Here is a 15419-nt window from a genome sequence, read left to right as displayed (position 1 = left end):
GCATCGGAATGCTGTCTTCCACTCATCCCCTGGACAAATACGCACCAAATTATAAGCCCCACGAAGATCCAGTTTAGAGATCACCTTAGCATGGCGGACTCTTTCCAGTAATTCGGGAATCAGAGGCAAAGGGTAACGGTTTCGTACGGTTACCTTATTGAGTTCCTGATAGTCAACACAGGGTCTCATGGTCCCATCCTTCTTTTTTACAAAAAAATATAGGTGCCCCTGCTGGTGAGGAAGAAGGACGTATGAAGCCTTTGGCCATATTTTCATCAATATACTCCTTTAAGGCTTGAAGCTCAGGTACCGCCAAAGGGTATACGTTACCAAAAAGAATAGCTGCCCCAGGAAGCAGCTCAATGGGACAGTCATAATGCCTGTGCGGAGGAAGCTGATCTGCATTCTTCTTGTCACAGATGTCAGAGAACTCTTTATATGCTGGAGGTAAAGAAAATACCTGTACATGTGGTTCCGTAGCCGTGGACTCAGGGACAGCTTCTGTTAACGCTGAGTTGCTCCTTGTTGGAAAGATAATCTCCTTGGTCTCCCAGTTGATAATTGGGTTCTGAGAACGCAACCAAGGAATGCCTAAAATCACAGGAAAATGAGAAGAAATTAGCAAGAAAGAAAGTTGCTCCTGATGATTAGGCTCCAACAAAATTTCAAGGGGTGTATGGTCTCCTGATCCACAGGCACAGAGATTAAAGGTGACCCATCCACTGTTTCCATGGTAATTGGAGAGGCTCTTTGCTGAATTTCAATACCATGTTCCTTGGCAAATGCAATATCCATGAAATTGCCACCTGCACCTGAGTCAATCATAGCTGCACTGGAAATCCACTATCCTGAACACAGGATCTTAATAGGGAGAGAACAGTGAGAGTTCTTCTTCTTCAGCTCCTTGGGGGTTGAAGTCATAGAAAGTGAATGGAATACAGCATTTAAAGGCAGGCTACATTCAGAGATGTCAGATTTATCATCACAGTTGTCATACTCCCCTACTGCTGCTAGCACCTTGTTAGGCCGTCTAGGACACTTAGGACAATTGATCAAGAAGTGGTCAGACTGGCCGCAGTAGAAACATAGACTTTCACGAAGGCGATGCTCCCGGCGCTCATTGATCTCGCGCCTCTGAATGGAATCAATTTGCATGGGCACCTCCTCCACCTCCCAAGAGGTTTTACCTGCAGGCTCTTTGGAAGGAAGGGAAAAGTTAGAAATACGGTTATATGCAGCAAATTTCTCCTGCCTACGCTCAGTAAGGCGAATGTCAATGCGCACACAATGCTGTATAAATGTCTCTAGCTCTTGTGGTGACTCAGATCGAGCTAGTTCATCTTTTATAATACTAGACAGGAAGCCAGCAAAGAAATAAACGAGAGCAGCTGATAAAGCCAACCTCAGTGACCAGCAGTTCCGCTCGAAGCCACCAGAGGGAGTCCAAGAGCAGAACTAACCAAAGTACCATTCATGACCACAGGAGGGAGTCCGAGAACGGAATTCACAACACTAACTACCCCTAAAGATAGAAATAGCAGCCTACCTTGCCTCAGAGAAATTCCCCAAAGTAGAGGTAGCCCCCACAAATATTGACTGTGAGTTAAGAGGAAAGTAACAAACACAGGATTGAAACAGATTTTAGCAAAGGAGGCCGAATCTTCTCTAGAAAGACAGAGGATAGGAAAGGGAATTACGCGGTCAGTATTAAAAACTACAAAAACCACGCAGAGTGTGCAAAAAGACCTCCACACCGACTCACGGTGTGGAGGTGCAGCTCTGCACCCCCAGAGCTTCCAGCTAGCAAGGAAATATCATAATAGCAAGCTGGACTGGAAACATAACGTACTGAGAAAATAACTATATTCAAAAACCAATGAACAGCAAATGAACTAGCGAGGACTTAGCTTCTGCTGGAGTAGACAGGTCATCTGAGAAATCCAAGAGAGATCTGAACCAGTACTGAGACATTGACAGCTGGCATGAACTAACGACCTGGGCAGAGTAAAATAGGGAAGCCAGCAGCAGCAATAAACGAGAGCAGCTGAGAAAGCCAAGCTCAAAGATCAGCAGTTCCACTCAAAGCCACCAGAGGGTGTCCAAGGACAGAACTCACCAAAGTACCATTCACGACTACAGGATGGAGCCCGAGAACGGAATTCACAACAGAAAAGCCCGTCCATACTGGGACTCTATGCCAGCAAGTTTGTTTTTCTGGGCTGCCATGCGGGTGCTTAAGTCCTGCAAAGTCTGTCCAAACACTTGTTGATTGTGTTCAAAGCTTCCAAACTTCTTTTGCAGACCTTCCATATCTTTCTGCAGTGATCTAATTATGGAAAACACCTGCTCTAGTCTGCTTTCTGCAGACTCCTTTTTTTTTTAGGCTAGATCCTGTAATAATTATAGGGGATAACTCAGGAGACTCTTTGCGTGGAACAAGACAACTACAGGACACAGTTTTATAAGTGGTAAAGTCTATATTATCACACGGTGATACAAACAGGTGCAGAGAGAAACTCAAGTCCACAACACTTGGTGCAAATAACAAATGCAGCTCAGCAGTCTATAGGAAACTTCAGAGGAAAATGCAATCACGCAGAAAGTCTATGAAGCACAATTATTCTTGAGGATACTTGACACGAATAAGTCCTTGCTTAGTCCAAAACACAGATAGATATGCTTATAAGGCAGTTCAAACAATATCTTAGCTCAACCAGGGAGGCCTGGGTAACAGTCTCAGGTTCTTGCAAAGCAGAAACAGCTTACATGTCCAGCAAATGCAGATGGAAGTAAACACGAGCAGCAGATGAAGGAGGATTACTGGAACTGGTGTATGCAGCAGGAACTCAGAGCAGAGTAGCAGGATAACCCCACAGGTTCACAGGAGCAGGTATATAGCCAGGGAGTCACCAGAGGTCAGGAGCTGGATGAAAGGCAGAATACTCTAGCACAGACTGAAGGCTGGGGTGGAGTTTTATAGCAGGAAGACACAGTGCACATGAGACCAAAGACGCCATCTTGGAAAAGGGCAGTAATGCACAAAAAGGTAATAAAAAATGTTCAGAGTCCTGACAAATACTGTCCCTTATGTACAAGAATATAACTACTATATTACTGCCCCTATGTGCAAGAATATAACTACTATAATACTGCCCCTATGTACAAGAATATAACTACTATAATACTGCCTGTTGTGAAATTGGATTTTGGGCTCCCCCGGTGGCCACTGGTGGAATTGAACTGTGTGCATCATCCTCTCTGTTCACCTGTTTCCATCAGGATGTGGGAGTCGCTATTTAGCCTTGATCCTCTGTCACTTCCATGCCGGTCAACATTGTAATCAGAAGCCTTTCTGTGCATGTTCCTGCTGCTAGACAACTCCCAGCTAAGTTGGACTTTAGTCCTTGTTTGTTTTTGCATTTTGTTCCAGTTCACAGCTGTAGTTTCGTTTCTGTGTCTGGAAAGCTCTTGTGATCTGAAATTGCCACTCTGATGTTATGAGTTAATACTAGAGTCTTAAAGTAATTTCAGGATGGTGTTTTGATAGGGTTTTCAGCTGACCATGAAAGTGCCCTTTCTGTCTTCCTGCTATCTAGTAAGCGGACCTCAATTTTGCTAAACCTATTTTCATACTACGTTTGTCATTTCATCTAAAATCACCGCCAATATTTGTGGGGGCCTCTGTCTGCCTTTCGGGGAAATTTCTCTAGAGGTGAGCCAGGACTATATTTTCCTCTGCCAGGATTAGTTAGTCCTCCGGCCGGCGCTGGGCGTCTAGGGATAAAACGCAGGCTACGCTACCCGGCTACTGTTAGTTGTGCGGCAGGTTTAGTTCATGGTCAGTTTAGTTTCCATCCTTCCAAGAGCTAGTTCTTATGTTTGCTGGGCTATGTTCTCTTGCCATTGAGAACCATAACAGTTTGACCGGCCAAAAAGGGTTAAATTAATTGACAGAGAAAGGAGAGAAAAGAGAAGTCTGCTGAAGATTTTTTTTTTTTTTCCTTCAGTTCTGAGTGTGCTTGTAATTGAATCTCTTGCAAGTCTGCCTATATTGCAGCCTTTCTCTCTCTCTCTCCTTCTAATCCTGGAATGGCTCTGTGTTCACCTGTTTAAAATGGATATTCAGAGTTTAGCTGCAGGTTTGAATAATCTCACCACGAAAGTTCAAAATTTACAAGATTTTGTTGTTCAGGTTCCTATATCTGAACCTAGAATTCCTTTGCCTGAATTTTTCTCGGGGAATAGATCTTGCTTTCAAAATTTCAAAAATAATTGCAAGTTGTTTTTGTCCCTGAAATCTCGCTCTGCTGGAGATCCTGCTCAGCAGGTCAGGATTGTGATTTCCTTGCTCCGGGGCGACCCTCAGGATTGGGCTTTTGCATTGGCTCCAGGGGATCCTGCGTTGCTCAATGTGGATGCGTTTTTTCTGGCCTTGGGGTTGCTTTATGAGGAACCTCAGTTAGAACTTCAGGCGGAAAAGGCCTTGATGTCCCTATCTCAGGGGCAAGACGAAGCTGAAATATACTGCCAGAAATTCCGTAAATGGGCTGTGCTTACTCAGTGGAATGAGTGCGCCCTGGCGGCGAATTTCAGAGAGGGTCTCTCTGATGCCATTAAGGATGTTATGGTGGGGTTCCCTGTGCCTGCGGGTCTGAATGAGTCCATGACAATGGCTATCCAGATCGATAGGCGTCTGCGGGAGCGCAAACCTGTGCACCATTTGGCGGTGTCTACTGAGAAGACGCCAGAGAATATGCAATGTGATAGAATTCTGTCCAGAAGTGAACGGCAGAATTTTAGACGAAAAAATGGGTTGTGCTTCTATTGCGGTGATTCAACTCATGTTATTTCAGCATGCTCTAAGCGTACTAAGAAGCTTGATAAGTCTGTTTCAATTGGCACTTTACAGTCTAAGTTTATTCTATCTGTGACCCTGATTTGTTCTTTATCATCTATTACCGCGGATGCCTATGTCGACTCTGGCGCCGCTTTGAGTCTTATGGATTGGTCCTTTGCCAAACGCTGTGGGTATGATTTGGAGCCTCTTGAAACTCCTATACCCCTGAAGGGGATTGACTCCACCCCATTGGCTAGCAATAAACCACAATACTGGACACAAGTAACTATGCGGATTAATCCGGATCACCAGGAGATTATTCGCTTTCTTGTGCTGTATAACCTACATGATGTGTTGGTGCTTGGATTGCCATGGCTGCAATCTCATAACCCAGTCCTTGACTGGAAAGTTATGTCTGTGTTAAGCTGGGGATGTAAGGGGACGCATGGGGACGTACCTGTGGTTTCCATTTCATCATCTATTCCCTCTGAGATTCCTGAATTCTTGACTGAATATCGTGACGTTTTTGAAGAACCTAAGCTTGGTTCATTACCTCCGCACCGGGAGTGCGATTGTGCCATAGATTTGATTCCGGGTAGTAAATACCCTAAGGGTCGTTTATTTAATCTGTCTGTGCCTGAACATGCTGCTATGCGAGAATATATAAAGGAGTCCTTGGAAAAGGGACATATTCGTCCTTCGTCATCTCCCTTAGGAGCCGGTTTTTTCTTTGTGGCTAAGAAAGATGGCTCTTTGAGGCCGTGCATTGATTATCGGCTTTTGAATAAAATCACGGTTAAATATCAATATCCGTTGCCACTGCTGACTGATTTGTTTGCTCGCATAAAGGGGGCCAAGTGGTTCTCTAAGATAGATCTCCGTGGGGCGTATAATTTGGTGCGAATTAAGCAGGGGGATGAGTGGAAGACCGCATTTAATACGCCCGAGGGCCACTTTGAGTATTTGGTGATGCCTTTTGGTCTTTCAAATGCCCCTTCAGTCTTTCAGTCCTTTATGCATGACATTTTCCGTGATTATTTGGATAAATTTATGATTGTGTATCTGGATGATATTTTGATTTTTTCGGATGACTGGGACTCTCATGTCCAGCAGGTCAGGAGGGTTTTTCAGGTTTTGCGGTCTAATTCCTTGTGTGTGAAGGGTTCTAAGTGCGTTTTTGGGGTTCAAAAGATTTCCTTTTTGGGATATATTTTTTCCCCCTCTTCCATCGAGATGGATCCTGTCAAGGTTCAGGCTATTTGTGATTGGACGCAACCCTCTTCTCTTAAGAGTCTTCAGAAATTTTTGGGCTTTGCTAACTTTTATCGTCGATTTATTGCTGGTTTTTCTGATGTTGTTAAACCATTGACTGATTTGACTAAGAAGGGTGCTGATGTTGCTGATTGGTCCCCTGCTGCTGTGGAGGCCTTTCGGGAGCTTAAGCGCCGCTTTTCTTCCGCCCCTGTGTTGCGTCAGCCTGATGTTGCTCTTCCTTTTCAGGTTGAGGTCGACGCTTCTGAAATCGGAGCTGGGGCGGTTTTGTCGCAGAGAAGTTCCGATTGCTCCGTGATGAGACCTTGTGCTTTTTTCTCGCGTAAATTTTCGCCCGCCGAGCGGAATTATGATGTTGGGAATCGGGAGCTTTTGGCCATGAAGTGGGCTTTTGAGGAGTGGCGTCATTGGCTTGAGGGGGCTAGACATCAGGTGGTGGTATTGACTGACCACAAAAATCTAATTTATCTTGAGTCCGCCAGACGCCTGAATCCTAGACAGGCGCGCTGGTCGTTGTTTTTCTCTCGGTTTAATTTTGTGGTGTCCTACCTGCCGGGTTCTAAGAATGTTAAGGCGGATGCCCTTTCTAGGAGTTTTGAGCCTGACTCCCCTGGTAATTCTGAACCTACAGGTATCCTTAAGGATGGAGTGATATTGTCTGCCGTTTCTCCAGACCTGCGGCGGGCCTTGCAGGAGTTTCAGGCGGATAGACCTGATCGTTGCCCACCTGGTAGACTGTTTGTTCCTGATGATTGGACCAGTAAAGTCATTTCTGAGGTTCATTCTTCTGCGTTGGCAGGTCATCCTGGAATCTTTGGTACCAGGGATTTGGTGGCAAGGTCCTTCTGGTGGCCTTCCCTGTCTCGAGGTGTGCGAGGCTTCGTGCAGTCTTGTGACGTTTGTGCTCGGGCCAAGCCTTGTTGTTCTCGGGCTAGTGGATTGTTGTTGCCCTTGCCTATCCCGAAGAGGCCCTGGACGCACATCTCGATGGATTTTATTTCGGATCTTCCTGTTTCTCAGAAGATGTCTGTCATCTGGGTGGTGTGTGATCGTTTCTCTAAGATGGTCCATTTGGTTCCCCTGCCTAAGTTGCCTTCTTCTTCCGAGTTGGTTCCTCTGTTTTTTCAAAATGTGGTCCGTTTGCATGGTATTCCGGAGAATATCGTTTCTGACAGAGGTACCCAATTCGTGTCTAGATTTTGGCGAGCATTCTGTGCTAGGATGGGCATAGATTTGTCTTTCTCGTCTGCTTTCCATCCTCAGACTAATGGCCAGACCGAGCGGACGAATCAGACCTTGGAGACATATTTGAGGTGTTTTGTGTCTGCAGATCAGGATGATTGGGTTGCTTTTTTGCCTTTAGCGGAGTTTGCCCTCAATAATCGGGCCAGCTCTGCCACCTTGGTGTCTCCCTTTTTCTGTAATTCGGGGTTTCATCCTCGATTTTCTTCTGGTCAGGTGGAATCTTCGGATTGTCCTGGAGTGGATGCTGTGGTGGAGAGGTTGCATCAGATTTGGGGGCAGGTAGTGGACAATTTGAAGTTGTCCCAGGAGAAGACTCAGCTTTTTGCCAACCGCCGGCGTCGGGTTGGTCCTCGGCTTTGTGTTGGGGACTTGGTGTGGTTGTCTTCTCGTTTTGTCCCTATGAGGGTTTCTTCTCCCAAGTTTAAGCCTCGGTTCATCGGCCCGTACAAGATATTGGAGATTCTTAACCCTGTGTCCTTCCGTTTGGACCTCCCTGCATCTTTTTCTATTCATAATGTTTTTCATCGGTCATTATTGCGCAGGTATGAGGTACCGGTTGTGCCTTCCGTTGAGCCTCCTGCTCCGGTGTTGGTTGAGGGCGAGTTGGAGTACGTTGTGGAAAAAATCTTGGACTCCCGTGTTTCCAGACGGAAACTCCAGTATCTGGTCAAATGGAAGGGATACGGTCAGGAGGATAATTCTTGGGTGACTGCCTCTGATGTTCATGCCTCCGATTTGGTCCGTGCCTTTCATAGGGCTCATCCTGATCGCCCTGGTGGTTCTGGTGAGGGTTCGGTGCCCCCTCCTTGAGGGGGGGGTACTGTTGTGAAATTGGATTTTGGGCTCCCCCGGTGGCCACTGGTGGAATTGAACTGTGTGCATCATCCTCTCTGTTCACCTGTTTCCATCAGGATGTGGGAGTCGCTATTTAGCCTTGATCCTCTGTCACTTCCATGCCGGTCAACATTGTAATCAGAAGCCTTTCTGTGCATGTTCCTGCTGCTAGACAACTCCCAGCTAAGTTGGACTTTAGTCCTTGTTTGTTTTTGCATTTTGTTCCAGTTCACAGCTGTAGTTTCGTTTCTGTGTCTGGAAAGCTCTTGTGATCTGAAATTGCCACTCTGATGTTATGAGTTAATACTAGAGTCTTAAAGTAATTTCAGGATGGTGTTTTGATAGGGTTTTCAGCTGACCATGAAAGTGCCCTTTCTGTCTTCCGGCTATCTAGTAAGCGGACCTCAATTTTGCTAAACCTATTTTCATACTACGTTTGTCATTTCATCTAAAATCACCGCCAATATTTGTGGGGGCCTCTGTCTGCCTTTCGGGGAAATTTCTCTAGAGGTGAACCAGGACTATATTTTCCTCTGCCAGGATTAGTTAGTCCTCCGGCCGGCGCTGGGCGTCTAGGGATAAAACGCAGGCTACGCTACCCGGCTACTGTTAGTTGTGCGGCAGGTTTAGTTCATGGTCAGTTTAGTTTCCATCCTTCCAAGAGCTAGTTCTTATGTTTGCTGGGCTATGTTCTCTTGCCATTGAGAACCATAACAACTGCCCCTATGTGCAAGAATATAACTATTATAATACTGCCCCTATGTACAAGAATATAACTACTATAATACTGCTCCTATGTACAAGAATGTAACTACTATAATACTGCTCCTATATACAAGAATATAACTACTATAATACTGCTCCTATGTACAAGAATATAACTACTATACTGCTGCTCCTATATACAAGACTATAACTACTATAATACTGCTCCTATGTACAAGAATATAACTACTATACTGCTGCTCCTATATACAAGAATATAACTACTATAATACTGCTCCTATGTACAAGAATATAACTACTATACTGCTGCTCCTATATACAAGAATATAACTACTATAATACTGCCCCTATGTACAAGTATATAACTACTATAATACTGCTCCTATATACAAGAATATAACTACTATAATACTGCTCCTATGTACAAGAATATAACTTAGTAGTCGCATCGGGTATTCTAGAATATGCATGTCCACGTAGTATATTGCCCAGTGACATAGTATATTGCCCAGTGATGTAGTATATTGCCCAGTGACGTAGTCTATTGCCCATTTAAGTTGTATATTGCCCAGTGACGTAGTATATTGCCCAGTGACATAGTATATTGCAGTTACGTAGCATACAGCAGAGAGCCACGTAGTATATTGCCCAGTTACGTAGTATACAGCATAGAGCCACGTAGTATATTGCACAGCGACGTAGTATACAGCCACGTAGTATATTTCCCAGTTACGTAGTATATTGCCCAGTTACGTAGTATATTTGTCATGTCGGACGCTGTTCAGACCAGGTCGTCCGACAGACAGCGGTAATTCCGCTTTTGTCCATTATGCGCTCTTTGGCGTCGGCTAGATTTTGTCTAGCTGGTCCAGGGTTAATTTACCTGGTGATCGGATTGGAAGCTGGGCCATGCCCACTGCCTTTAAATAGTTCTCCTGAACAATGGGCGTCGCCGATTATAGCTTCAGTCTAGAGCTTGGTTATCTGGGTCTTGTGTGGTGAGCTAGTGGTTGGAGTATCGTATCTGGTGGAGTATATTTCCCTTTGTCTTATTTACTCCTTCCTATATTTGTGTTTATTTTGCCCTGAGCATTTATAGTGTATTCCTGTTTGACTGCGGTGTGGTGTATATTTTCTGTTATCCTTGTCTGTGCTTATTGTGGGTATTGGTTTATTAACACTTCACTGGGTGGAGGGTGGTATTCTCAGCCTAGGGTTAATACAGGTGATAGGGAGAGGCTGGAGCCCTGGACATGCCCACCTTCAGTGCAAACTTCAGGTAGAGGGTCAATCAGGGTTCCCCTAGTCTGAGGGAAATCTCAGGGGCCCGGGTTATCACCTCATTCCTGCCTAGGTCTCCCGTGACAATATTGCCCAGTGACGTAGTGTATTGCCCAGTGACGTAGTATTATTATTATTATTATTATTATTTATTATTATAGCGCCATTTATTTCATGGCGCTTTACATGTGAGGAGGGGTATACATAATAAAAACAAGTACAATAATCTTGAACAATACAAGTCACAACTGGTACGGGAGGAGAGAGGACCCTGCCCACAGTCTACAAGGGATGGGTGAGGATACAGTAGGTGAGGATAGAGCTGGTCGTGTAGCGGTTTGGTCAATCGGTGGTTACTGCAGGTTGTAGGCTTGTTGGAAGAGGTGGGTCTTCAGGTTCTTTTTGAAGGTTTCGATGGTAGGCGAGAATCTGATGTGTTGTGGTAGAGAGTTCCAGAGTAGGGGGGATGCACGAGAGAAATCTTGTATGCGATTGTGGGAAGAGGAGATAACAGATGAGTAGAGAAGGAGATCTTGTGAGGATCGGAGGTTGCGTGCAGGAAAGTACCGGGAGACGAGGTCACAGATGTATGGAGGAGACAGGTTGTGGATGGCTTTGTATGTCATGGTTAGGCTTTTGTACTGGAGTCTCTGGGTAATGGGGAGCCAGTGCAGGGATTGACAGAGGGGAGAGGCCGGGGAATAGTATACAGCACAGAGCCACGTAGTATATTGCATAGCGACGTAGTATACAGCACAGAGCCACGTAGTATATTGCACAACGACGTAGTATACAGCACAGAGCTACGTAGTATATTGGCCAGTCACGTAGTATATTGCCCAGCCACGTAGTATATTGCCCAGCTACGTATGTCACAGGTTAAAAAATAAAAAATAAACATATACTAACCTTCCGAGGGGCCCCTTGTAGTTCTGTCGCCTGTGTTCGGTTCAGGCCGCAGCTTCCGGTCCGAGGGTGTGATGATGTCGCGGTCACATGACCGTGACGTCACGGCAGGTCCTTCTCGCGCAGGCGCGCAGGGCCTGCGATGACGTCGCGGTCACATGACTGTGACGTCATGGCAGGTCCTTCTCGCGCAGGCGCGCAGGGCCTGTGATGACGTCGCCGTCACATGACCGTGACATCATGGCAGGTCCTTGTCGCACATCAACCTTAGCACCGGAACCTGCCGCTTGCATGGACCGGTCACCGGAGCGTCGGAAAGGCGGCGGAAGGTGAGTATATAATGATTTGTTATTTTTTTTAATTATTTTTAACATTAGATGTTTTTACTATTGAGGCTGCATAGGCAGCCTCAATAGTAAAAACTTGGTCACACAGGGTTAATAGCGGTGGTAACAGAGTGAGTTACCCGCGGCATAACGCGGTCCGTTACCGCTGGCATTAACCCTGTGTGAGCCGTGACTGCGGGGAGTATGGAGCGGGCGCCGGGCAGTGACTGCAGGGGAGTAGGGAGGGACTAATCGGACTGTGCCCGTCGCTGATTGGTCGCGGCAGCCATGACAGCCAGCTGGCGAGACCAATCAGCGAATGAATATCCGTGACGGAAGTTGCCGACAGAAAGACGGAAGTACCCCTTAGACAATTATATATATAGATAATACTGCTCCTATATACAAGAATATAACTACTATAATACTGCTCCTATATACAAGAATATAACTACTATAATACTGCTCCTATTACAAGAATATAGCCAATATACTATTGCTCCTATGTGCAAGAATATAGCTACTATAATACTGCTCCTATGTACAAGAATATAACTACTATAATACTGCCCCTATGTACAAGAATATAACTACTATAATACTTCTCCTATGTACAAGAAAATAACTGCTATAATACTGCCAATATGTACAAGAATATAACTACTATAATACTTCTCCTATGAACAAGAATATACCTTCTATAATACTGCCAATATGTACAAGAATATAACTACTATAATACTGCCCCTATGTACAAGAATATACTATTATAATACTGCTCCTATGTACAAGAATATAACTACTATAATACTGCCCTATGTACAGGAATATACTATTATACTGCCTCTACTTTTTGCAGGATGCTCTATATTTGATAACTGTAAGTCCTGTAACAATGGATCGTGGGGCGGCTCACTGGACGACTTTTACGTGAAGGGCAGATACTGCTCTGATTGTCGGGTTGGCTGGTATGGTGGAGACTGCATGAGTAAGTACCCTCTACTTGAGGAGTTTTATGGAATACATATAAGGGGGTAGGGTGGGGGTAATTACAAGATACAACAAGAAAAAAAAGAACAACATGACACCAGTAGCACTCATGCAGTCCTACATAAGGTCACTGCCACCACCATGTTTCACTGAAGGCATCATCAATTTAGAAAAAATGCACATCTACCAAGGGCATGGAGTGATGGTGTAAGCTGTGGACTGAGGTAGGCTCCTCAGGATACAGGGAAGCCGTGGACAAGGAAAGCAGTAAATACTAAACTTGTCAATTCAACTTTTACTGTTAAACTAAGACTGATTATGCTTCCACCAACCAACAAAATGTGAGAGGTTAATTCACACAAACCCGTCACAACTGACTGGGATCACAGCGCTGCGTCACTCAGTCATGGCAATGTTAACTACGTTACTATAATTTACCTAGTTGTGCACCCTGACGGTCACAAGGGGGCACTCTCTGCGTCTGGAGGAGAGAAGGTTTTGCCACCAACATAGAAGAGAATGCTTTACTGTTAGGGCAGTGAGAATCTGGAATTCATTCCCCGAGGAGGTGGTGATGGCGAACTCAGTCAAGGGGTTCAAGAGAGGCCTGGATGTCTTCCTGGAGCGCAACAATATTGTATCTTACAGTTATTAGGTTCTTTAGAAAGACGTAGATCTGGGGATTTATTCTGACGGGAATTTAGGCTGAACTGGATGGACAAATGGCTTTTGCTAACTATGTTACTATGTTACTCCTATGGCGGCTACCGAGTATTAACTTGGAAAACTGGAACAATCAGATGAATGCCAGGGGTGGCCTATTGGTGATGCAGCACCGCAGCTTACAAACTTAACAAAACCACGCTAAACCCCCGAGGCAGAACCCAGTTATGGAATTATACACCGTCGTGTTTACTTTAACCCCTTCACCCCCAAGGGTGGTTTGCACGTTAATGACCGGGCCAATTTTTACAATTCTGACCACTGTCCCTTTATGAGGTTATAACTCTGGAACGCTTCAACGAATCTTGCCGATTGTTTTCTCGTGACATATTGTACTTCATGATAGTGGTAAAATTTCTTTGATATTACCTGCGTTTATTTGCAGAAAAAATGGAAATTTGGCGAAAATTTTGAAAATTTTGCAATTTTCCAACTTTGAATTTTTATGCCCTTAAATCACAGAGATATGTCATGCAAAATACTTAATAAGTAACATTTCCCACATGTCTACTTTACATCAGCACAATTTTGGAACCAAAATTTTTTTTTGTTAGGGAGTTATAAGGGTTAAAAGTTGACCAGCAATTTCTCATTTTTACAACACCATTTTTTTTTAGGGACCACATCTCATTTGAAGTCATTTTGAGGGGTCTATATGATAGAAAATACCCATGTGTGACACCATTCTAAAAACTGCACCCCTCAAGGTGCTCAAAACCATATTCAAGAAGTTTATTAACCCTTCTGGTGCTTCACAGGAATTTTTGGAATGATTAAATAAAAATGAACATTTAACTTTTTTTCACAAAAAATTTACTTCAGCTCCAATTTGTTTTATTTTACCAAGGGTAACAGGAGAAAATGGACCCCAAAAGTTGTTGTACAATTTGTCCTGAGTACGCCGATACCCCATATGTGGGGGTAAACCACTGTTTGGGCGCATGACAGAGCTCGGAAGCGAAGGAGCGCCATTTGACTTTTCAATGCAAAATTGACTAGAATTGAGATGGGACACCATGTTGCGTTTGGGGAGCCCCTGATGTGCCTAAACATTGAAACCCCCCACAAGTGATACCATTTTGGAAAGTAGACCCCCTAAGGAACTTATCTAGAGGTGTGGTGAGCACTTTGACCCACCAAGTACTTCACAGAAGTTTATAATGCAGAACCGTAAAAATAAAAAATCATATTTTTCACAAAAATTATTTTTCGCCCCCAATTTTTTATTTTCCCAAGGGTAAGAGAAGAAATTGGACCCCAAAAGTTGTTGTACAATTTGTCCTGAGTACGCTGATACCCCATATGTGGCGATAAACCACTGTTTGGGCGCATGGGAGAGCTCGGAAGGGAAGTAGCACCGTTTGACTTTTCAATGCAAAATTGACAGGAATTGAGATGGGACGCCATGTTGCGTTTGGAGAGCCACTGATGTGCCTAAACATTGAAACCCCCCACAAGTGACACCATTTTGAAAAGTAGACCCCCTAAGGAACTTATCTAGATGTGTTTTGAGCGCTTTGACCCACCAAGGGCTTCACAGAAGTTAATAATGCAGAGCCGTAAAAATAAAACAAAAATTTTTTCCCACAAAAATTATTTTTTTAGCCCCCAGTTTTGTATTTTCCCGAGGGTAGCAGGAGAAATTGGACCCCAAAATCTGTTGTCCAAGTTGTCCTGAGTGCGATGATATACCATATGTGGGGAGAACCACTGTTTGGGCGCATGGGAGGGCTCGGAAAGGAAGGAGCGCCATTTGGAATGCAGACTTAGATGGAATGGTCTGCAGGCGTCACATTGCGTTTGCAGAGCCCCTAATGTACCTAAACAGTAGAAACCCCCCACAAGTGACACCATGTTGGAAAGTAGACCCCCTAAGGAACTTATCTAGATGTGTGGTGAGCGCTTTGACCCACCAAGGGCTTCACAGAAGTTTATAATGCAGAGCCGTAAAAATAAAACAAAAATTTTTTCCCACAAAAATTATTTTTCAGCCCCCAGTTTTGTATTTTCCCGAGGGTAACAGGGGAAATTGGACCCCAAAAGTTGTTGTCCAATTTGTCCTGAGTGCGCTGATACCCCATATGTGGGGGGAAACCACCGTTTGGACGCATGGAAGGGCTCGGAAGAGAAGGAGCGCCATTTGGAATGCAGACTTAGATGGAATGGTCTGCAGGCGTCACATTGCGTTTGCAGAGCCCCTAATGTACCTAAACAGTAGAAACCCCCCACAAGTGACACCATGTTGGAAAGTAGACCCCCTAAGGAACTTATCTAGATGT

The 15419-nt window shown here is 44.6% G+C and overlaps 1 protein-coding gene and 1 long non-coding RNA gene across 3 annotated transcripts in view; one reads left to right on the top strand and one right to left on the bottom strand.

Annotated features, from left to right (window-relative positions):
- PAMR1 (peptidase domain containing associated with muscle regeneration 1) overlaps positions 1 to 15419 on the top strand; it is an 87768-nt gene that overhangs the window by 13334 nt on the left and 59015 nt on the right. The window contains exon 3 of one of the 2 annotated variants that reach the window (XM_077287023.1): positions 12287 to 12415. The exons of the other annotated variant lie outside the window; for it this stretch is intronic. Within the exon in view, the coding sequence (XP_077143138.1) occupies positions 12287 to 12415 (129 nt within the window). The remainder of the gene's footprint in view (positions 1 to 12286; positions 12416 to 15419) is intronic. 2 annotated transcript variants of the gene reach the window in all.
- Positions 1 to 15419, bottom strand: part of LOC143806467 (uncharacterized) — a 100645-nt gene that overhangs the window by 81824 nt on the left and 3402 nt on the right. The window lies entirely within an intron of this gene.

Source organism: Ranitomeya variabilis, chromosome 2 (genome assembly GCF_051348905.1).
Source record: "Ranitomeya variabilis isolate aRanVar5 chromosome 2, aRanVar5.hap1, whole genome shotgun sequence".
Taxonomy (NCBI): Eukaryota; Metazoa; Chordata; class Amphibia; order Anura; family Dendrobatidae; genus Ranitomeya; species Ranitomeya variabilis.
This window is presented reverse-complemented; position numbering and strand designations above follow the sequence as displayed.